The sequence below is a fragment of the Cyprinodon tularosa genome, unplaced genomic scaffold (assembly GCF_016077235.1).
Source record: "Cyprinodon tularosa strain WSP-4 unplaced genomic scaffold, ASM1607723v1 ctg363, whole genome shotgun sequence".
NCBI classification, from domain to species: domain Eukaryota; kingdom Metazoa; phylum Chordata; class Actinopteri; order Cyprinodontiformes; family Cyprinodontidae; genus Cyprinodon; species Cyprinodon tularosa.
In genome coordinates, this window is record NW_024039078.1 from 15739 (window position 1) to 41059 (window position 25321).

The 25321-nt window shown below is 41.3% G+C and overlaps 1 protein-coding gene across 1 annotated transcript in view; it reads right to left on the reverse strand.

Moving 5' to 3' along the window:
• Positions 1–1564: 1564 nt before the first annotated feature.
• LOC119790390 (AF4/FMR2 family member 2-like) overlaps positions 1565–25321 on the reverse strand; it is a 248207-nt gene continuing 224450 nt past the window's right edge. Inside the window, exons 9-10 of the mRNA XM_038295934.1 lie at positions 23211–23265; positions 1565–1606 (exon numbers count right to left, since the gene is read on the reverse strand). Coding sequence (XP_038151862.1) covers positions 1565–1606; positions 23211–23265 — 97 coding nt within the window. The remainder of the gene's footprint in view (positions 1607–23210; positions 23266–25321) is intronic.

The following is a 25321-nucleotide window of genomic DNA, read 5'->3' on the forward strand; positions in this document are numbered from 1 at the left end:
ATCCCCCCATCCATCCCCTCCATCATCCATCCATCCACCATCCTCCTCCCTCCATCCATCCATTTCCATCCCCATCCCATCCATCATTCATCCTCACCCCTCCATCCTCATCCATCTACCATCCATCCATCCATCATCCACCCTCCATCCACCTCACCATCCATCCATCCATTAAAACCCCATTCCCCCATCCATCCATCCATCCATCATCCCTCCATTCATCATCCCATCCATCCTCCCTCTCCCCTCTACCACCAACCATCCACATCCATCCTCCATCCCCCCATCCCTCCCTCCCATCCATTATCCACCTCTCCATCCACCATCCCCTCCATCCCCATCCATTCACATCCATCCTCATCCAATCCCCCAATTTTCCCTCATCCATCCATCCATCCCTCATCCATCCTCCATCCATCTTTTCCCCCATATCCATCCACCCCTTCCCCCATCCCTATCCTTTTATCCTCCATCCTCATCCATCACCCTCCCTCCCTCCTCACCATCCATCCTTCCTCACATCCCCTCCATATCCATTCCATCCATCATCCATCCATCCCTCCATCCATCCATCCACCATTTATCAATTTCCCCTCCCTCATCCAATCCATTTATCCCCCCAATCCATCCCTCCACCAACCCTCCATCCATCCTCCATCCAATTTTCCCTCATATCCACCATCCCCCCACCATTTCCTTATCCCTCCATCATCCTCCATCCATCATCCATCCATCCATCCACATCCATCCACCATTCCATCATCCATCCACCATCCATCCATCCATCCATCCATCCATCATCCATCCATCATCCATCCACCATCCATCCATCCATCCATTATCCATCCATCCATCCATCCATCCATCCATCCATCCATCCATCCATCCATCCATTATCCATCCATCCAACTTACAAAAAACATCACTATGTTTATGGCAGACTCTCAAATGATAAAATCTAAATCTGATTATGGTGAGAATAAAATAAGCCAAGGAAATAAATAACGGAAAGATAAACTATGCAAGTAGAATTCCTTTTCATGCTGAAAACTGAATAAAACATGAAAAGGTCTAAAGCACACAGAGCAGGTCAGATGCGTGCAGTCAGTGTGTTACTGAGCTCAGTCTTACTGGGGTTATCAGCATAGATCCTTCAAACAATTAAAACTCCTGCTCATCTCCAGACCTTAACTGCAGCTGCAATAACCTTGGAATATTACAAGTAATAAAAATGAACGATCCAAACTGAAACAGGATGGACTAACTTAAACTTCAGATGGGCAGACATCACTGTGTCTGACCTCTGAGACATCTCTGACCGTAACAAAGCAGCTAAATTAAAGAAACATTCAGGGATTCATCCAGAATGGACTGCTGCCGTGTTTCTCGCCAAAGAACATTCATTTAAAGCTTCTTTTCTTGGCTCTAACAATGTGTCCCATTTCAGATTAAATGTGCTCTGCAGTTACTTTTTTTGAGGCGAAAGCAGAAGGATACACAATGCATTTAAGCACCCAACATAAACAGATCCCAGGTGTCCCATCATGGAGCAGGACCTTTAGTCTTACCTTAGTGCAGCGCTTCTGGCTTTGGCCTTGTCAGACACCTGTCAGGACACAGAAACAGAAAGATAGATTTAGAGATTCAGTCTCAGCTCCTTTTTTTTTTTACGTCTTCCTGGTAATTATTCCACCATGAAAGGCAGGCATGCTTCTGTAGTTCAGTTTAAAGCAGCTGTTAGTGAATGACCCAGGAATGAGGTTCATTCAGACAAAATACAAGGAGAGCAGAATAATACCATAAATCAGGAGGTCCCAATCATTTCAACCCATGACCCCAATGTATACCAGAGCCTGGGAGCTTGAGGGTTCTGCCAGTATCTTTGCTGTTCCTATAGAACTTCACTTTCTGGACCGAGATGTCTGATGTATTTCCAGAGTTCTGCTGTAACCACTCCTCCAGTTTGGGAGTCACTGCCCCGAGGGCCCTAATGACCACGGGTACCACTGATGCCTTGACCTTCCAGGTTTTCTCCAGCTCTTCTCTGAGCCCCTGGTATTTCTCTAGTTTCTCATGTTCTTTTTTCTTGATGTTGCAGTCACTTGGTTGCTATGTCAACCACAACAGCTTTCCTCTGCTTTTTGTCCACCACCACAATGTCCGGTTGGTTTGCCATTACACGCGGCTCTTTAGCGCCCCCCTTATGGCTCCCTGGAGCTTTTTCAAAAATTTATGAAAATCCATTTTTATTTCATATGGTGTGCACGAGGTCAAACAAAAATTAATTATGTTTTCCAATGCAGTAAATATTTGTATAATAAATAAATTTAAACAGTAAATTGCATCACAGCCATAGAGATCAGTGGTCATAACTTGCAACCAGCATGGAGCGGTGCCAGGCAAACAAAGCGGTGGATGTGTTTCGGACCATGGATCCCAAAGGGAAACAAGGAACATAACTGATGAGAAAAGAGGATTCAAAGAATGGACAGAATCATTTGCTTTCATTATCAATGTGGAAGGATTGTCTGCATTTTTGCTTTGTAATGAAAGGTTGTCAAAAAATAAAAAGAAAAATTTGGAAAGGCATTTCCAGGGAAGGCTAAATATGCAGCAGATCAAGCTGGGAGGGAGAGATGATGGATGGATGGATGGATGGATGGATGGATGGATGGATGGATGGATGGATGGATGGATGGATGGATGGATGATGAATGGATGGATGATGGATGGATGGATAATGGATGGATGGATGGTAGATGGGTGATGGATGGATGGATGATGAATGGATGGATGGATGGATGATGGATGGATGGTTGGATGGATGGATAAACAGACTATTTCTGTTTAAAGCAGTTTTTTAAATTAAGAATCAGACTAATGAACTGTTTCAAGCATTTATCTGCTGTATTTTAATCTCTCTATTTTAATGCTTGCAATGCTTTTATTTTTATGCTTTTTGATTTTCTTCCTTACTTTCTTCTGATTTCTGGTGAACCTTTTGTATGAAAGCCACACAAATAAATGCGACTTGCCTTAAAAGGCAAACAGAAAAATATGGGCTGATTTTAATCCATATTTTCTTTAAAAGAAAAGTCCGGTCATATTCAGAATTCAAACTTCTTAAAATACTTTAAAGATGAAATTATTACATACTGTTCAATAAATGATGCTTTTAATTAAGAATAATTTTCATTTGAATGTGCTTTACTGGAGGCATCCATGTTTGTCAAAGAACACTACTGCCACCTACTGGTTTGTGACGTCACGGTGCGTTATCGGCTGTTGATCAAGTCCCAGTGCTGTATCTGGTGTTTGTCACAAAGCGCTATTATCCAAGTCATCTTGAAACCATTCTTCTTCCAAATGTTGGCTACATATTACGTGTTTTTTCTCTGGCCAGAAATTCGATTGTAAATCCTCCCTCTCCAAGTTGGCAATCCAACGACCAACCGGTCTGTGGAGGATCAGAAAACGGAAAAGTGAAATAACTAATTTTTTTTCCCCTTTTACCCGATGTTTTCCAACATCCAGCTGCCATGCACGTGGGCATTGTCAGATTCACTATAGCTCTGGTGAATTTCAATGGTGAAGTCCTCTGGAAATCTTCAATAATTGTTGATTGCAGATGTGTCTAGAAGTTCCCATTGATCTTGTTCGTAAAGCGGGGAGAATGGCGCTAGGCTTACCGCACCGTGATGTCACTGCCGGAAGATTGATTTAAGATTATTGATTAAAGCCAAATTCATTAAATCACTGCAAACATATTAGTTTTATGTATAGATAATGAAACATTGATCATTCCTTGCTGACCGGACTTTTCCTTTAACAGCTAATATTTCTAAAATGTACTTGGTGTAACAGATTGCTGTTGTCTCAAAAACAGCCAGTAAATACACTATATTGCCAAAAGTATTTGCTCACCTGCCTTGACTCACATATGAGCTTAAGTGACATCCCGTTCCTAATCCATAGGGTTCAATATGACGTCGGTCCACCCTTTGCAGCTAGAACAGCTTCAACTCTTCTGGGAAGGCTGTCCACAAGGTTTAGGAGTGTGTTTATGGGAATTTTTGACCATTCTTCCAGAAGCGCATTTGTGAGGTCGCACACTGATGTTGGACGAGAAGGCCTGGCTCTCAGTCTCCGCTCTAATTCATCCCAAAGGTGTTCTATCGGGTTGAGGTCAGGACTCTGTGCAGGCCAGTCAAGTTCATCCACACCAGACTCTGTCATCCATGTCTTTATGGACCTTGCTTTGTGCACTGGTGCACAGTCATGTTGGAAGAGGAAGGGGCCAGCTCCAAACTGTTCCCACAAAGTTGGGAGCATGGAATTGTCCAAAATGTCTTGGTATGCTGAAGCATTCAGAGTTCCTTTCACTGGAACTAAGGGGCCAAGCCCAGCTCCTGAAAAACAACCCCACACCATAATCCCCCCTCCACCAAACTTTACACTTGGCACAATGCAGTCAGACAAGTACCGTTCTCCTGGCAACCGCCAAACCCAGACCCGTCCATCAGATTGCCAGATGGAGAAGCGCGATTCGTCACTCCAGAGAACGCGTCTCCACTGCTCTAGAGTCCAGTGGCGGCGTGCTTTACACCACCGCATCCGACGCTTTGCATTGCACTTGGTGATGTATGGCTTGGATGCAGCTGCTCGACCATGGAAACCCATTCCATGAAGCTCTCTGCGCACTGTTCTTGAGCTAATCTGAAGGCCACATGAAGTTTGGAGGTCTGTAGTGATTGACTCTGCAGAAAGTTGGCGACCTCTTCGCACTATGCGCTTCAGCATCCGCTGACCCCGCTCCGTCAGTTTACGTGGCCTACCACTTCGTGGCTGAGTTGCTGTCGTTCCCAAACACTTCCATTTTCTTATAATACAGCTGACAGTTGACTGTGGAATATTTAGGAGCGAGGAAATTTCACGACTGGATTTGTTGCACAGGTGGCATCCTATCACAGTTCCACGCTGGAATTCACTGAGCTCCTGAGAGCGACCCATTCTTTCACAAATGTTTGTAAAAACAGTCTGCATGCCTAGGTGCTTGAATTTATACACCTGTGGCCATGGAAGTGATTGGAACACCTGATTCCAATAATTTGGATGGGTGAGCAAATACTTTTGGCAATATAGTGTATCTACTGAAGTCAATGACTGGATGCAATCCTTAGATAAAATATAAATCTTTCTCGATGCTTTAATTGAATTATCTTTGTAAGGTCCCCTGAAGGTGTGTTGTAAAGCGAACTAGATAATAATAAAAAAAAAAAAAATTAACTGAAAGGTGCTTTACAGAATTAAGGCAATTATCATTCAAGCCTGTTGAATATTGATGGTTTGAAATACTTTAATGTGAATTGAATTAAAGCGACACTAACCTGTGTTTCTTGGGTTGTGGGTATTTATAGAGAAACTGATGTAAAAACAACATAATTTAGTATAGTTTGAAGATATTATAAACATCCACTCATATTTCTTCCGGCGACCCTCACTTTTATCCCCTCTTCCTCATTGTTTGACCCCCTTTTTCTCCCCGCTTGTCTTTCTCACTTCACCTCAGCCAAATTTCATGCTTATATTCCGATTCAACTTTTCCCCTCTTTCAGGCAAAGAAAAGGGAGATTATGTTTGACAGGAAAGCCCCTCCTCCTCTTCCTCACCATCCTATCCCTTTGTTAGCTCCCATGCAGTTCTGTACATCACTTACGAGAACAAAACAGCACCGAAACAAACGAAAGAAACCCAATATCTCCAAATGTCAGGCCAGTAATTTCTCTTCAAGCGCTGTTACTCAGCAATTAAAATGAATTACTCAACACCGGAAAATGGACATTTTCTCTTTTCCGGCTTGTTGTTTCCTGCCCTCTCTAGGAACGAGGTGATTAACTGAGCCAGTGAAGTTTCTGGGAGATCGATGCAGAGCTGCAGGCTACAACAACAAACCTCCTCACATCTTTGGCTTTTGGAGACTTGAGGAAGGCTAGCAGAGAGGATCTATGGGTGAATATATTACCCAGCTGGTGGCTTGGCTCAGATTTAAATTAAGCACCACCCAACCAGCCTTAAGACGCAGGATCTCTGCTATCGGAAAGCAGCTGGAAATGTTGTTCCTGATAAATAGAACAAGATTTAGCAGAAACAGGGGAAAAAACAAAGCTTAAAGCACTACGAGAGCTACACGATCTCCTATTTTTATGTGGGTGCCAGTTGTTTCACAGCAGGCTTGGCAGTGCACACACATCAAGACGCCCACATCTTAAACAGAAACCAAACAATAATTTCATTCTCGTCTTCCTGGTTTGTTTTGCATGAGAGACTTTATGAAGCAACTCCAACACCTGAACGCTGAGTATGAAATCTCTTCTGCTGATGCAACTCTTGCTCCGTGGTTGCCTGACTGAAATACAACCAGTTTTCATTTCAAAATATCTCCACATTTTAGGAAATCTTCTCTGGCAGAAGTGGGATTTATGACGGTGGTGTTGTTTTCACTTTTAGCTGCCAAAATGGTCCTGACCTGTTCAGGGTTAGATTCTACCAAAACCCTGAAGTCTTTCTGTTAGCACGCACCAAAATAGTAGCAGCAAGGCTTGCCACCCATCCAGTTAAAATATGGAATTTAGAATAGCTGTCATAAGTGTCCGATACACGTCTGTCACACACAAATCAACACTAGATTTTACAAAAAAACAACAACAACAACAAAAAAAAACTTTTGTTACAGACAATAGGTTTCCCAATGGGAAATTCCATTGGGACCAAGTAGCACTAAAACGACACTGTCAAGGAACGCTATGGACAGAGGAAACATGCAAGAGGAGGAGAGTTTAGTGTCGGAGGTCGTGGATGAGTCTCCTCCATCATACATTTTTTATTTAGAGGAGGAAAGCGGGGACCAAGATGTTGTGGAAGAGGACGCCAGGGCGGCAGAAGCTTGGTTTGGTGTAGAAGGCTTACAGCCGTACATGTTTGAGCCCTTGCCTCGCAACGCTGCCAGTTCTGTTAGCTCTACGCCTGCTGAAGACACAGACGTCCATCCCCGTGAACACTGGGACGGAACTCAATGGGAAAGGAAATGATTCTTATTTCAACCGGTGCGTATATTAGCTGCGACATATGAATCAAGATGCTATGACCGAAAAAATTTGATTGGCAGATGATTGTTGATATATGATTGGCCAAATTTAGGTGTTCAGGCTGACGTATAACTAACTGGCCTGCATTAGATAACAAAATAAAAACTCACAGATTTTAAGACAGAATTTTTTTCCTTCATCTTTAAGCCACACAGGTAAAGAAAGTAGAAGAAGGACATGGTGGCAGCTTCAAACTGATCCAGTCTGGCAGCTTGGCATATTATCGTGATGAGACCTCTAACAATGCAAGAAGCTTGTGGTATCCACTAAAACCCAGCTTGATCTGAATTGGGGCTCGGTCAAGGTTCCAGCAGTTTGGTTAACATTGAATCCAAGCACCTTCAGGGGTTTTCCAGAACCAGTTTCCTTGAATTCAAGGACCACATGCAGAAGCATTTATCTCCAGTTACCACTCAAAGGGTGTGTTCGATTTTAAAGGCTGCATCCTCCAAAGAACCGTTCTATCTGGACTGGATCCTTCAAGGTCTGTGAGAATATGCAGACAGAAGAGTTTTGCCTGGATTCACACAGGTCCAGCCTTCCAAGGCTTTCACTGCACGTACGCTCTGTCACTTAGCAACTGTGAGAGCCGACACACAATGCAGGAAAATAATAAATATTGGACTCACTGCTGTTTCTTTTTATTTATTTATTTAACATTTCAGCTTCAAAAGCATCACTGTATAAGATTTCTGGTCCCCAAAAATATCAGATATACAGGTGCTGGTCGTAAAATTAGAATATCATGAAAAAGTAGATTGATTTCAGTAATTCCATTTAAAAAGTGAAACTTGTATATTATATTCATACATTACATACAAACTCATATATTTCAGATGTTTATTTTGTTTAATTTTGATGATTACAAATGACAACAAATGAAAATCTCAAATTCATCATATCAGAAAATTAGAATATTACTGAAGACCAATAAAAACAAAGGATTTATAGAAATGTTGGCCAACTGAAAAGTATGAACATGAAAAGTATGAGCATGTACAGCACTCAGTATTTAGTTGGGCCTCCTTTGGCCTGTATTACTGCAGCAATGCGGCGTGGCATGGAGTCGATCAGTCTGTGGCACTGCTCAGGTGTTATGATAGCCCAGGTTGCTCTAATAGTGGCTTTTAGCTCTTCTGAATTGTTGGGTCTGGTGTATTGCATCTTCTTCTTCACAATACCCCATAGATTTTCTATGGGGTTAAGGTCAGGAGAGTTTGCTGGCCAATTAAGAACAGGGATACCATGGTCCTTCAACCAGGTACTGGTAGCTTTGGCACTGTGTGCAGGTGCCAAGTCCTGTTGGAAAATGAAATCTGCATCTCCAAAAAGTTGGTCAGCTGCAGGAAGCATGAAGTGCTCTAAAACTTCCTGGTATGTGGCTGCGTTGACCCTGGACCTCAGAAAACACAATGGACCAACACCAGCAGATGACATGGCACCCCAAACCATCACTGACTGTGGAAACTTTACACTGGACTTCAAGCAACGTGGATGAAGTGCCTCTCTTCTTTTCCTCCAGACTCTGGGACCTTGATTTCCAAAGGAAATGCAAAATTTACTTTCATCAGAGAACATGACTTTGGACCACTCACCAGCAGTCCAGTCCTGTTTCTCTTTAGCCCAGGCAAGACGCTTCTGACGCTGTCTGTGGTTCAAGAGTGGCTTGACACAAGGAATGCGACAGCAGAAACCCATGTCTTTCATACGTCTGTGTGTGGTGGTTCTTGAAGCACTCACTCCAGCTGCAGTCCACTCTTTGTGAATCTCCCCCACATTTTTGAATGGGTTTTGTTTCACAATCCTCTCCAGGGTGCGGTTATCTCTCTTGCTTGTACACTTTTTTCGACCACATCTTTTCCTTCCCTTCGCCTCTCTATTAATGTGCTTGGACACTGAGCTCTGTGAACAGCCAGCCTCTTTAGCGATGACCTTTTGTGTCTTGCCCTCCTTGTGCAAGGTGTCGATGGTCGTCTTTTGGACAACTGTCAAGTCAGCAGTCTTCCCCATGATTGTGTAGCCTATAGAACTAGACTGAAAGACCATTTAAAGGCTTTTGCAGGTGGTTTGAGTTAATTAGCTGATTAGAGTGTGGCACCAGGGGCCATCAATTTTGAACCTTTTCACAATATTCTAATTTTCTGATATGATGAATTTGAGATTTTCATTTGTTGTCATTTGTAATCATCAAAATTAAACAAAATAAACATCTGAAATATATGAGTTTGTATGTAATGTATGGATATAATATACAAGTTTCACTTTTTAAATGGAATTACTGAAATCAATCTACTTTTTCATGATATTCTAATTTTATGACCAGCACCTGTATTAGAATCTGTCCTTAAATGTCAGCCAGACTCCTTTACACAGAGACAGATTAAAACCTTTCAATAAACCAAACATTACCCACCACATATCTGACTCAATAACCATTTTAAAAGACTACTTTCATTTATATCAGACGGAACTATTCACATACTTGTATTATATTAAACTGCACTTCCAATAATCACCACTGTTCTGCGCCATTTACCTTTTGCCTCTGAGCTTGGAGCAGCTGGCTTGCTTGGTTTCGCAATAAATCACGGGATATCCAAGGCTACGTAGGATACAACAGACCTGTCCTTCAAAACGGGTAAAAAGAAGGATGCATGTGTCGGCCGCATAATCCAAACAGACCTCGGCGCCACGCTACGCAGACGATTCTGGCCTTCGGAGGATGCAGCCCCTGATTTCAAATTTAGCAAAAGTATAATCTGTAGGTACTTTACAGAGAATGGCTCATCGGACTAAAAATGTCTTATTGGACAACTCTTATTGGATGCTTTAAAATTGGAATGAAATTATAATCCAATAGACAGGAGTGCCTCATACAGATTAATAATCCGATCAGTGTCATGTAAACAATAAACATGATCAAGTTATTCTGGATGAGAACAGTGCTTATACTTATTTTTTAAAGTTAAAAAAACTTTCAAGGATTTTTTGGGACCTGAGGGAACCATGCTGACTATGTTGGAGAGTTACAACAATTTTTAAGTTTGTTGATATAAGATGATTAAAAATGAATGTTGTCTGGAGACAGGTGTTATCTCTGATGCACTTTTCCAGTTTGCCTTGAGCTCTAAAACGTTGAACTGCAGCAGTGGAACTCCCTGGGAGACCCCATAGAGTTTTTAAGGCTGGGGAAATAATTTACTCAACGGGTTCAGTCACATACAAGGCTAAAGTAGTTTGAGCATTCAACGATCCAAACTTTAAAACTTCCCTCCTGCTTGACTCTGTTCTCCATAATCCTGCTGTTCACATTCCTAGAAATGTGTCCCTTGTATCCCTTCGCTCCTAAAGGTGCTTCTCACATGTAAACACTCACCTAGTTCATGCCATCTGCATTCAGTGTGAACAAATAATAACAGTTCAACTGTGTTTAAACTCCATTTAAAGAACTGAAGCCCACATAAAGTGGTTAACAGCCTTTTGTCGGAATTTTTTTAAATTTAAGTTAAAATGAATGAACATTGCAAAAAACAAATAAATACATTAATACTTTTTTTTTTATAAATCTGGGGAAATCAGGGACACCTCTGGTAAAAAATTTATATAAAATCTGTCTATAACTTTTCAAGTTATCCTGCATACAGACAGAAAGACAAACAGACATACTCTCCTAAAAATATAGCCTCCTTAGGGGAGGTAATTAAAAGCGTGACAATTATAGGTCACTTTATTCTTTCACGTCAAACCAGTGGATCTCCAAACCAGAGGACACAGTGTGCGTTCAGATGACGCAACGGACTGTGGAACCAAAAAGGCGCGGCTTTGCTCCTCCCATTATTCCCCTGAGCCATGTGCAAGGTGTTTGCATGAAATCACCTCAGTATCCAGGTTCTGGCATTTCATCTGGGTGCTTTAAATGGAAGTAGTTGTGCACCATCAACAGCATGTTATCATCTAGATCAAATTCTGCAGAGCAATGAGTTTCTTCAATCAGACGGACTGTGGAAGATCATGTGTTGCCCGTTCTCAGACCATGCTGTTCTCTCCTGCTGCGTCTGCAGCTGTCCTCGTTCTTATAGCTCCCAAAAAGGGATCAAAGGTGTGTCATTGGTGAGGTGACCTTCAACCCCCCCGTATGTGTCAGGACCCTCTAGTTCATGGTGAGGTGTAGTGAACATGTGTAGATCATGGAACAAAAGGACAACCTGAAAGGATCTGTAGCTATAAATAATAGTTAATAGCAGCAGTGAGCAGAGGTTTCCCTGATAAATGTAATGAGGGGAAGAATTTTATCTAAATAGGCAGAAGATTTAAGCCTGGTACGGAATTGATCCAGATTTGATCTAATTGGACTTCTATTATTGACAAAATGCTGGTTCAAACAGCACAAATTAAAAACTTGAAGACTCCAAATATAAGAATAAGAAATATGGATGGGACAGTTTTGGTGTGCAGTATGCTCTCTCCAGCCACATGAAGACCACAGTGCAGAATCATCTGACGGGCATTGCTGTTCTCTGTGTTCAGTGGCAGGGACAGAGAAAATAGATTGGCTTTATGCGCTGGGATGAGTAAACAAAAACTTGTTTTTGGGTTTTTTATAGTCAGAGAAAGCACCTCAAAATCTCATTAGTGCCATTAGTTCATCGGGATTATGATCCTACTTTTGAACACAATCCAAAAACAATGTTGAAGTTGGTTCAGCAGCAGCCCTCAGCATACAGGTGGGCGGCATCTCCTTTTTTGAATGCTCTTGATGCCACACATGACTGGATATAACAATCAAACATGTTGAATTTGCCTGATTTGCCGTCCTGACATTCTACAGGCAGAAAATGGTACAACTAACTTGTTGTGTGAACCCATGTTAACAAGAGAACCTGACTTTACTGACTCAAATCCTTATTGAAATTGATTAGAATCCCCTGGCCTTTTATCAGATGGCTAGAAAGGCAATAAAAGTATGTTATTCAGGTTTAAACTGAGTGTTAACCATCAAAGCTGGAATTCAGGTGGATAAAGGGCTGTTTATATTCCTGCAGCTGTATAAACAGCCCAGCTCGCAGATATTTTTGATTTATGCCCAATTTTAAAGGGTGGTCTGCACTATTTTAATCTACGCCACAATGCAAGAGGGACAATCATGAACTAGCTGTAGGTCTAGATATGGAGGAGGTGGTGAGGAAGTGGAAAAATGCAATGGGGCAAGTTTGTGCAACAACCGAGGGACTTGACCGCGAAAAAGATCAGAGATCCAGGGGGAAAAAGTGTCCCAGCGTTCTCGCTCACTTCGGTCTTCTAACTGGTCCGTCTTCACGTGTCGTTTTCCACAAAGGAACAACAACAATACAAAAAAAACAAGCCGATAAGGTACCAAACAGGAAATATGCACAGAGTAGAGTGGATGTAGATTTGACCAATCAGAGGCCTCCTGTCTGCGGCACTGTCTGAGAGTCACCTAACAATTTCGGAGAGGTGCAGCAGAGTGTCTGCGGAGGGGGAGGGGGCATATCTGCGTTAACTGCAACACCCACGCAGAGAGCATAAACCAGCCTTAACCGTAATGTACAAAAAAAGCATGTACTCTAATAGAATTAGAGACGGGTTGATTAGGATTTGTGGAGTTTGATGGACCCAGGATGAATCAGACACCGCCGGAATAAAACGTCATTGAATTGAGCCGACTTGTTGGATCAGATTTCCCTGCATTATGGCGCTTTAGATTAGATTAGATTAGATGAGCTTTATTGATCTCAAAGTGGAGAAATTCGCTGGTCACATATTGGCATAGTAATTAAAGAAGGTGCAAACAAGGAGGAAAAATGTAACCTGACAACAGCCAGATGCATGTCTCGCTCCGCCTAGCTCCACTCACATACATCTGGGAACCCGCCATAGGAATTGCCTTTACTGAAGGCTGGGCCTTATCAAAACTCCTTGCATACGATTGGATAAGCCACTTGTCTGTCATCTTTATTGACGTGCTATTTCAACCACTCACACCGAAGCTAACCCGTGACGCTGTGAGAGGAGGAGCCATTTGGTAGATCAAGCTCTTGCCAAATCCGGTAGAGCTTGGTGGAAACATCGTTTCCACCAACAAAAGCCTTCAAAGCTGTTCTCTGATGTTCTTTTAATGAAACAATATCAGATAGATTGGACAACACAGAAGAAATAGCAGCATCAATGCTAACGCTTGCTTCCTCAATGCGAGCCGCCATTGTTGTTGGAATCTCACGGTCGCTTCTCCACTCCAGGACACACCCGCCCTGCATCCTGATTGGACAGACCATAAATTCGGTTGGGGAAATCACTTTCAATGAGCGGGTTCCCAGATGTATGTGAGTGGAGCTAGGCGGAGCGAAACATGCATCTGGCTGTTGTCAGGTTAGGAAAAATGTGCAATAAGAATAAACAATATATATACAGTATATCCAGGTATATACAGTATATCAAGATAAATAAAGATTAAGGTGCAAGTGTACATGTATCGCACACAATGAAGAACAAAATAAAAATAAGAAATAAAAAAATAAAAAAAATACAAGGGAGTAGCACAGAGATTTGAGGTGTCATATGTACAATCCAGATGGCTTATATACAGGTGGATTTACTTTTACATTATTTATGAATTAACTTATATAAACTGACCACCTTCAGTCCAGCAGCTCTATTTATCATGGCTCCCATTTCCTTAAAACAATCCCCGGTTCCCCTCCTGAACACTATATGTCAGGCAACAGCACACAAATCCACTGAGAGAGCACTACTCGGAAAACCTGATTGCATTTTTGCAGTTTTCTTATTTACGAACTCAACCACTTTCTCCTTCAGGGTTGGACATGTTTGCAAGCTGCTTCCTGTAAAGACGGAACCTTTGAACTGGACTTAGCTCCGACCACGGGGATCTGCCATCACAAGCTTGCAGAGACAAAGGACGGTCCTGCGCTGGTAATTGGGTTGTTGTTTCCTGTCAGTTTCTGTAGTTATTAGGCTCCACTTTCTATCGCTGCTTTCCTCTCCACCTTTTCCATCTCCCCTCTATCTCTCCTTCCTGTGCTCCTTCTTCCAATTCCCTCTTCTCCTCTGTCTCTTTTGCTCTTTGCCAAAAACATATTCATCATCCTCCTCTGCTGCCCTGGCTGCGCTCTGCCACAGCATACTAATGATGCAGTGCATCTGTGTGCGTGTGTGTCTGGGAGACACTGTCAAAGAGTGTTTATGTGTTTGCTGCCATAAATTCTTGGGAGTGGAGCCTTACATGGGAGGGCTGTATGTGCTTCTCTGCGGGTGCATGTGTGTAATACATGCCTGTCCGTGTGTTTGATTATGAATGTGTTTTACTTCGGGCTATAAAAGCTTGATAATACACCATGCACTCATTTGCTATAAGCCTGTTAACGGCATGCACAGATAAATGCCACTGAATTCATCTCAGCCCTGTGCTCTCCATCATCATCTCTCTGTTTTCTTGTTCTTTTTTTGGTCTGTCTTTCTCTTTATCACTAGATCTCTGTCGCTCTCACTTGTTTTTTTCTTCCTTTTGATCCTTCTGCACTTTTCTCTCCCTGAACTGAATCCATAGAGAATGCTAAGAGAAAAGGTAACACTACTCAAAGCATAGATGTCTGGTTAAGATATGTAAAAAAGGGTCAATGTTAGTCAGTTATGCGTTTCTGAAGAGAATATAGTGAAAATAAAAAGACTTATGGATTTAGTCCAACATTTCTGAGTGTTTTCTCAATAACTTCAGAATTATAAAATGAGTTTATAAAAATAACACATTTCTATTTCTCTTAAGGACTATCTACCCCTAAACCTTTTTTTCTCTGATAAACGGTATAAATAAACATCTTATATTGATGTCTAAATGTTACAGGCATTATTTGGAGAATTTACTGTCATGAAATGCCCTTATAGCTGACTTTAATTCTTCATTCACCTGCCTAACTCTGCCCGGTTCTTAATCATCGCTCATCTCATCCACCTTTGTCTGTTCCTTTATATTCTGCTCAGGCCAGGATCGGGCCCAGATCATTGTATGTTGGATGTTTGTTCTGTCAGATAGAGTTATTTTAAGGTTCATGTTCCCATCCCATGAAGCCAGTGAGTTGAGAGGGTTTTGGTGTTTTTCTTGTCTCCTGATTATGTCCCCTGCTCTGTCCCTCAACCACTGAGCCTGCCTGTCTGCATCTGTGCGTTTCCGTTTGAGCCTGTTGCTCGCTCTGTAGATTTCTGGAACCCTGGATCTCTCTGTTCCCGTGTGGGACCGCGCAGGGGATTCCTGGATTCCAGAACTGTCCTGTCTGATCTGTTTTGCCTGACCCGGATCGGATTCCTGCCTGCTCGCTGGCGTTGCTGCATCGGCACTCTGGGCTGCTCCGGGCCGAAGCTCGTTTGGCATTCCATCGGCTGCCTTCCTCGGAGAGGATGGGCTAAACTGTTTAACCAGGTAAGTGACTCACACAGATAATCATCTCTCGTCAGATGATCATGGTCACTTACCTGTGTTTCTCCCTCTAGTGTGTCAGTGACTGGGCGGTGCCCCATCCCCCCACCTGCAGCCGCTGTGGTCTGCAGCTCCACGCTTCAGTTTTGTTGTTTTTGTGTTAATAAACATTTTGAACTTTCCAACTGACTGTCTCACCTTGAATACTGGGTCCATCTGCCCCATTTTCATGAAATATAGCAAAACAAAAAAAGCTTAAAAAAAACAAAAACCAAATTTATTCCATTTTTGTTTGATTTGAGGAAGGTGTGTATGTAGGGGTCATCTTCACTCAGGTTGGCCAAATTCCATGTTTATCTTGATATGGATTGATTTTTAATACTATGTAAAGCACTTTGTGTTGCCCATATCAACATAATGCTGTACAGATTAAAGTTTGATTTGATAAAAGAAAATCTAATGAAAATCATGATTTTCTTAATTATACAAGTAGAGTACATGCATTGATATTGGATAAATAATATTGTATCATACTTCCAGTCTAATTAGTGTTGTGTCAGTCAATCACATAACCTAAAGCTACTGAAAACAATTATAACTTTTACTTTAATAAGGTATTGGTACTAAAACCATCTTTTCTTAAATGAAACGGACTGGTAATGAGAGGAAGAAATGTTTGATTGGATTTTATATTATGATATATATTATTATATATATTATACAGACATTTAACATTACTTAAATAAAGTACATATTAACTGGTGAATGACTTACACTGTCTATGAAGACAGCATAGAAAAATGAACATAAATCAGTAACCTGTTCCTGTCTACTAACCAGAAGAGAAATACTTTAACACAGCACACAATTCAGAATGTGAACTAAATATGTGTAATTAAAAGATCTTATTTCACAATAATTATAACAACTAAAACCACTCTAAATGACCCTGCCATCATTTATAATTATTATGTCTAGCCTGGTTGTAATTATACAATCAAAAGATGAGTTAAAAGAGGATGAGAGGAATCTGTATCTTTTCATTAACAGAGAATATCTCCCAGACTCTTTGATGAGCGCTGATATCCGTCTGCACAGTGGGGGAGTGAACAGAAGCACGGACCCCACTGACTGCTTTGAACTCATCTCTGGCATCATTAGTGCATGATGACAGTGATTAGCGAAGAGAAGGCCACGGTGCCAATTTCCATAGTGAAAAACAGGACAGGCTGTGCAGGACAACAGCATGGCCCATATTGAATGTGCCCCAGAGTGACAAAGCTGACTTCCTTATTTAACACATTTAAACATACTGATATCACAGCATCCATAAAGAAAACACAACCTGGTGTTAAGAAAGACCAACCACTTCGGAATATATTTTCTAAGTTATATATATGGAAGCTTACACTGTAGTCCTTGGCTCTCTTTTACCATTTTCAAAACTGAAGTTAACAGTAAATTACTCTAGTGCTCCTACATTAAAGGTACAGAGGAGGATGTTCTTTTTCCGGGTGGATCATCTAAATTAGTGGCCCTCCTAATTGTCAATCCATCCATCCATTTTCTGACACGTTTTATCCCAAGCGGGGTCACGAAGGGTGCTGGTCCCTATCTCCAACACCCTGAACCCGGAGAAAACCCACAGATGCAGATGCAGATGAAGGAGAACATGAAAACTCCATGCAGAAAGACCCCGGGCCAGGAATCAAACCCACAACCTTCTTGCTGCAAGGCCGCAGTGCTATCCACTTCACTGAACAGCCCCTAATTGTCAATCATTCTGGTGATATGTTTATGTAAGGCCGTCCTATGTGTTCGTCCCCATTTTCATTACCGGCGGTGAATCTGACATAGTTGAAAAATTGAAAATGTTCTTTTGGAAATTAAGCTTGTATGAACGATGCAACGAACTTGGGGCCCTAGAAAACTGCCTAGTATTGCCTGATGGTAAATTCTTCCCAGGGTGGACGGTTAGACACAGTAAGCTTGTATGAGCTATGAGAACCGCCACTTTTAAACAGAGCGTGCACGAGGAGAAATGGGCTCATGCATGCTCTTGCATGTGCATTTCTTTTTTTTTTTTTTTTTTGTGCAGAGGGTGGGTCTTTTAAAAATTTGTGAAAATCCTCCACAATACCTTTAACTTTAATTTTTCATCCAAAATTTACTGTGTAATAAATAAAGGACTTAAATGAACTGTTTATAAAGTATGTTTATATATTATCCAAAATCATAATCTAATCTTCTCACCTAAAAAACATCTCACTAGTTTATTTTAGGTGACAGAAAGTGCACTATGCCTGCGTTCATGTTTGCCACCTTCTTGCGTTGTCCTAGCTCGACCAATGCACTTCCACCCACTATGAAATGGGAAAAGATGGGCTAAGAAACATACAGCTGACCCACCCTTCAAATCAGGCAAAAGGAGCATGCATTTGTCGGCCACACACTTAAAGGCATCTTAGGAGGGTTTGTGGATTGGGACAGCCTTCAGGGCAGAGCTGTGATGTAATTGTTCCACATTATGCAGCTTTTGAAGGATGCAACCCCTAAATTGGGACACATCCATTGTAACTACATGTATTTAACTACCTTTTAATTACTTACTTTTTTGCCGGTTTATTCAGGTATATAAACACCAATGGCTTTAAATATCCTCAATCAGAAGGAGCTCAATAGATTTATAACCAGGTCACATCTATCTACAAACCGGATTCCAAAAAAGTTGGGACACTAAACAAATTGTGAATAAAAACTGAATGCAATGATGTGGAGGTGTCAAAAACAAATATTTTATTCAGAATAGAACACACATCGCAGATCAAAAGTTTAAACTGAGAGAGTGTATCATTTTAAGGGAAGAATATGTTATTTCCAAATTTCATGGCGTCAACAAATTCCAAAAAAGTTGGGACAAGGCCATTTTTACCACTGTGTGGCATCCCCCCTTCTTCTGACAACACGTCTGGGGACAGAGGAGACCAGTTTCTCCAGTTTAGAAATAGGAATGCTCTCCCATCCATGTCTAATACAGGATCTAACTGTTCAGTCGTCTTGAGCCTTCTTTGTTGCACCTTCCTCTTTATGATGCGCCAAATGTTCTCTATAGGTGAAAGATCTGGACTGCAGGCTGGCCATTTCAGTACCCGGATCCTTCTCCTACGTAGCCATGATGTTGTGATTGCTGCAGAATGTGGTCTGGCATTATCTTTTTGAAAAATGCATGGTCTTCCCTGAAACAGATGACGTCTAGATGGAAGCATATGTTGTTCTAGAACCTGAACACAGGTCTCTGCATTTATGGTGCCTTTCCAGACATGCAAGCTGCCCATGCCACAAGCACTCATGCAACCCCATACCATCAGTGATGCAGGTTTCTGAACGGAGCGTTGATAACAGTTTGGGTTATCCTTGTCCTCTCTGGTCCGGATGACACGGCGTCCCAGTGTTCCATAAAGAACTTCAAATCGTGACTCATCTGACCACAGAACAGTCTTCCATTTTGCCTCACTCTATTTTAAATGATCCCTGGCCCAGTGCAAACGGCTGAGCTTGTGGAGCTTGCTTAGAAATGGCTTCTTCTTTGCACTGCAGAGTTTCAGCTGGCAGCGGCGGAAGGCACGGCGGATTGTGTTCACTGACAATGCTTTCTGGAAGTATTCCTGAGCCCATTCTGTTATTTCCCTGACAGTAGCGTTCCTGTTTGAGGTTCAGTGACGTTTAAGGGCCCGGAGATCACGAGCATCCAGTAACGTTTTACGGCCTTGACCCTTACGCACAGCGATTGTTCCAGACTCTCTGAATCTTTAGATGATGTTATGCATGGTTGATGATGATAACTTCAAAGTCTTTTCTATTTTACGCTGGGCAACACCATTCTGGTATTGCTGCACTATCTTTCTGCGCAACAGTGGTGGAATAGGTGATCCTCTTACCATCTTGGCTTCAGAGAGACACTGCCACTTTGAGAGGCTCTTTTTATACCCAATCCTGTTGTCAATAGACCTAATTAGTGTTAGTTGGTCTTCCAGCTGTTCGTTATTTGCTCAATATCCTTTTCCCAGCCACTTATTGCTACTTGTCCCAACTTTTTTGGGATCTGTAGACACTGTGAAATTTTGAATCAACATATTTTTCCTTTAAAATGTTACGTTTACTCAGATTAAACTTTTGAGCTGTCATCTATGTTCTATTACGAATAAAATAGAAACATTTGCCATCTTCACATCATTGCATTCAGTTTTTATTCACAATTTGTTTAGTGTCCCAACTTTTTTGGAATCCGGTTTGTATGTAACCAAGTAGAGTAATCAAAAGAGCAAAATTGTGATAGTTTCTTGTGCAATAATCAATACTTTCCTGCTTTAATAAAAACTGTGTTTCCTTACTAGAGTTATTGCTACACAACTCTCCACAAAAAGGAGAAACTAACTGCAGAGTTTGCACCGATAATGGTCCTTTAATTTGGAATGTAATGATTTTCCATTCATTTAACAATGCAGACTTTTCTGTGACACTCCAAATCAGTCTTATCTTACTCATATTTTTATCAGTGCTCCTGATGCTTGTTTAATTTGATTTGTAGTCCACAGATGCAATAAACGAACATGACATTTAAAGATTGCTGCGCTTGTAAAAGCAGCCGCAGCAGCTGGTTTGATCTCATTAAAGAAAGAGAAGTTGTCTCCGGTGTATTCCTGGCTTTGCTCCGAGCAGAGGAAGGGGTCTGAGGACCTTCCCTGCCGGCCTGGCCGACCTTGCGGCATCGCAGTAATGCATCTGACGCGGGATCAGAGGGGCAACGTGTTCAGATCAAACCAGGGCAGTTCTTTCTTAGACTCCATGTTGACTTTTGTACTTAACAGGAGATCGGCAATTTGACCTAGAAAATCCTACTCGGCACCTTGACTGTAAAAAGAATACATTACAAAAAAAGTGGATTCTGATTAACGTGAAGTTAAGGTTATTAAAAGAGGGCTCTCTAAATATGACTATTTTATCTGGTATTCAGGGAACACATTAACTCCCGCTGGATTTGTTTTTTTAATTCTGTCAGGTTACAAACATAAACCTAATCTTTTTTTGGTATTTTATACATCACAGTATTTAGAGTGAAAGTGGAAAAAAAATGTTAATTGGTTTGAGATTTTTTTGAAATAAAACTTTGCAAAGTGTGTTTAAAGAGCTGTCTCTATACAAGTATACAGTAGCTGTAGCAGAGTTACGGATCAAATTTTTCATTCTACTGAAAAAATAGCCCCAAGGACTCATAACCTGGTATTTCACGAATACAATTCCTCAGAAATTGTTGTTAAATTCATCTTTAATATTTTTTTGCAGAAAATATTAAATAGAACTCATTCAGAACCGTTTCCATACATCTTTTTTATTGCAAGGGTAAGCATGAGAATTTGACCTGTGTGTATTCTTGTTCATGGGGAGGTAGCATTAGCAACATTAGCAATTATCCATTGTTTGTTTAGCATCGTTTTCTAGTCTCTCACACAATAGGTAGAAGGTAACAAAAGCACTGACATTTACAGACTGTCTAGTTTTATTGTTTCATTTCCCATTTTGTGATGTTTTCTGGATGTATGTGAGTTTTTACATATTTCTTGTTTGCCCCCTGTTGCCCTCCTGTGTCAGTCCCCTTCTTCTGGCTCCCTTCTAGCTTGCTCTGTCCACACCTGCTCCCAATCCGCTGATTAGCCTGGTCTTTGTTTCTTCCTCCCATATATACACCTCCTGTTCAGTCAATGTTGGCTGGTTGTTCTTTATCATTTCTTCGCCCTTCATGTCAGTTTTCTCTGGACTTCAATATTTTGTTTGTAGACTTTGTCTTCTGTTGCCCCTTTTTGTTAATAAATCTGCTAGAAACCAACTCAGCTTCCATTTCAGCATTTGTGTCCTCTTCAAACCTCCACCCAACCTGACAAGTTGGTGATTGTTGGAATTACCCCTTTTGGTTGAATAGAGGTGCGTGGTGATAGCAAGGCAAGCTGATGTTAGCAACCTTCCACAATGACGAACAAGAAGGACCAAAACTGGGCTTTGTGGAGAGGGTGATCTTGTGGCCACATATAAAAAAGACACACTTTCACAAGCCAAACACACATGTTTAAAAAAATAAATAAATAAAAATCTGATTTCCAGGTTATAGTGTATTTTTGAACACATTCTGATTGGATGGCCTCATTGGAGAATGGCAGTCCTTTTGGCAGATCAGTGCCAAGACAATTATCTTCCCTGAACAGGAAACAACGAACCCACAGCATCCGTCTGTCACCACCATGTTTCACAGTGGGAATAGGGTGCTTACAGTAATGAGCAATAGTATCCCTAATCATAGCTGTTTGCATGTAAAATTTGTTCTCACCCACCCAGAGCTCCTTCCTTCACATGTTCCTTCACAATAATAATAACGATAAAAAAGAAGAAATAATGATATTTAAGAATTAGTTTTGGTCTGTCACAAAAAATCCCAACAAGGTAAACTAAAACTAAAGGTCTCATTAAAACCTGCCACATTTGATCCACTATAAATGGACCAGAGTTTGTTTCTGCCCATAGCCCCTACCTTTTGTGCAAGAAGCAACAATCAGTCATGTGTGAATAAATACCCGTGACCTTTGGTCCAGACAAAACAACTTGTCAGTGACCCACTTGTGTGGTTGGCTTTAGGCTTGTATACAAACCGGGTTCAGTTGGATCCGGGAGCAAAAAGTATATGTCACATTGGACCTAACAAGCCACCGTAGTAGTAAATGCAGTATTGAAACCAAACCTGTTATGTTGTCGGTTGCTGGGTGGATTATCCTTGACTTGAAGGGCGCATTCTCTAACATGTTACCAAATACAAACAAAAAGTTTTGATTTCTGAATGACCTGCTCCAGACTCCCAATGGCTCTACCGCTTTAGTAGCTCAAACCAGGCTGGAAAAGGAAATAAGTGACTCAGAAATCCTCCATGTTTGTGCGTTACAGGCGGCATACAGAAACAGTATTTTAGACAGTATCATGACATTTTTAACTTATTTTTTTATCGCTTCAATTTTTTTTTTCTAAGGTGTTGGAGTAAGTACAAAGTGCAGCGTAAGTAAACAGGCTGCTTTTCTCTGAAACAAACTGGTGTTTTTAAGCTATATAAACTTTTTTGAAACCTTTCAAAATGTCCTTATCACTAATAAGGTCCCCAGTTTAAATAATACAGAATTTTAATCCACTTACATAAAGTACAGTTGGGATACAAAACAGCTCTATAAAATAATGTCTCCTTTTGGTCTGTACCAAACTAGCAGACCAAAGGACTGTTATGGTGTGAATATAACCTAAGAGTTGTAGTTTGAAAGACATAATAAGGTTAAAGAGGTAGGATACATTTGCAGGATCCTGTTAGACATTTTTCACCCTTCTGACAGAATTTAACTTAGACCACCCCAACCTCACAGGCTACACATGTAGACAGATAAAGGCAGGTAACAGATGCCCACAGAGAGAATTTCACATTTGTGTGGTCTGGAACAGATTCAAGGAAAGCTGCATTTAAAGGACAGACAAAATAAAGACCAATAATCTTCACAACTGACAGGACAGACATGCTGCAGTGATCTGACCTGTTGTTCAGTCTCTTCTTCGTCACTGCTGATCTTCAGGTCATCCTCCAGCATCCTGCACAGACAAACACACAAGGGCAAACGTGTTACTGCAGCCATGGCCTTCTGTCTGCCTGCGTCACCTCAGATGTGGGGACATGTTAGCTGCTGTTCCCTCTAAAGAGCCTTTTTAGCTATCAGATGGGTTAGACAGTGAAATAGAGGGGATTCCTGTTGGGGTAGACGGTAGGAAAGTGACTTATCTGCTACAAAACCCAAGCAGATGTTGAGCTTACAGAGCAAAGCAGGACAAAGAAGATTACCTTTTGACCTGGAAACTACCTGACCTTCAGCCAAGCACTGCTTTGGACCCAGAAAGACATGATTTGCACAGATCAGTCGCTTACACTAATGTTTGATGGGTTGTCTAATTTGAAAGGCTGCCCTGTTTACTTTCAATTGTTCCTGAGTTTTACTCATAGTTTTAATCTCTCAGGGTAGGAAAAAGATATACACACGCTGTACATTAAGACAAGCTTTCCATCAGCATCATCCTCTCTTTAGCAGATAAACTATTCAGTATTTATGAGCACAGGCAGGTTTCTGCAGTTTTATTGCTTTATATAACCCCCCCAAAAGCACACACAGACACCAGCACCAGCTTTTATTTTGAGCAGGAACTGCTATTGTTATGACAAGAGAATCCCCTAAAGGGATTTTTACTGCCTGACGAACCAATCTTTTCAGTTTCCTGCGCCGTTAAAAAACACTCCCCCTGGTGCTGAGTGTCTTTTTAGACCAACAAGTTTTGAAGAACGGAACCGAAATAAGGGGAAATAGTCGGTTTGAGCGTGTTTGAATGGATGAATAATGGATCCATAGTTTATTTCATAAGGAGGGACAAATGAGGGGAGGGCGACAGTGAGCGAGATGGAGATGATAGTGATCGGGAAGTGAGCAGCAGGTGGGCTGGTAGCGAGGACATGAATAAACTGAAGAAGAGAGAAGAGCGCTGGTGGGGACACACATGGTCAGATTTAAAACTGTTAAGGAGCAAAGCAAAGACTTCCATCTCTGCAAGGTTTGACATAGAAAAACAGCCAAAATAAAATCAAAACTCTTTGGAATTTAGAAAGTCTCCCTCAGAGAATGCAAATGTTTTTCTAAAATCCCATTAAAACGGTGCTCAGGAATCAAATTATTCCTCAGCAGAAACTTTTAAAAGCAGATTTTGACTTGAACTGACTACTTTCAAGGACGGACTGGAAGTTGAACAAGAAGCTAACGGCTCTAATTTAGCTGGTTGCTGTTGCAGACATGGAAGCCTCTGGTTGCTTTTCAGCTGCTCATTTAGTTTGTTGGTGCTTAAGAGGCACAGAGCAACACCCTGAAATATCCTTTTTAAATTCCTCTGAATGACTCCTGAGAAAATGACTAAAATAAATCTAAATAAGAAAAACTAAGAATACCTAGCTAGATGGATAGACCTATCTAACTAAACAAAACAAACAGATCTAGATAGATAGATAGATAGATAGATAACTGCCTAAACAAACTACAGAGATGTTTTTACTGAGTATTTATAAAAGAAAGTAGATAACATTGTAACTGTGACAGATCTACCATGAACTAGATGACTCTGCCTTCCTAAAAGCTGCAGGGCTTCTGAAAGTGGACCAAACCCCTGTGGAGACATACCCCATTAGTAGCTAACATCTTGTTTGCACCTGATCAGCCACCTGTCTCTTGGTGGTAAACACTTAACATCAATCTCATCACCTGGAACAGCAGAAAGAATTGAACATGTAACCCTAGCAATGCTAGTCCCTTGCTCCATCCACTGCCCAGCTTTACTTCAGCAAACTGTGGCACAGTTAAACCCCAGCGTGGTACTGCAGCTATAAGACTATACACAGAGTGATTCCTGCTTTCTGAAGCGGCAGCATTAAAGAGCTGACTCACTCCTGGAGAGGTTTCACTCACTTCTGCTGCTCTGCTACACATATGCAGCAGTCTGAACATAATGTGATGGGATCATGGCTAAATGAAAGCCCTGAAGCAGCGAGGAACGCTCTTAACCAATCGTTCTAATGAATAGAAATAATTAATTAGCAGAGGTTTGTCTGTGTTCC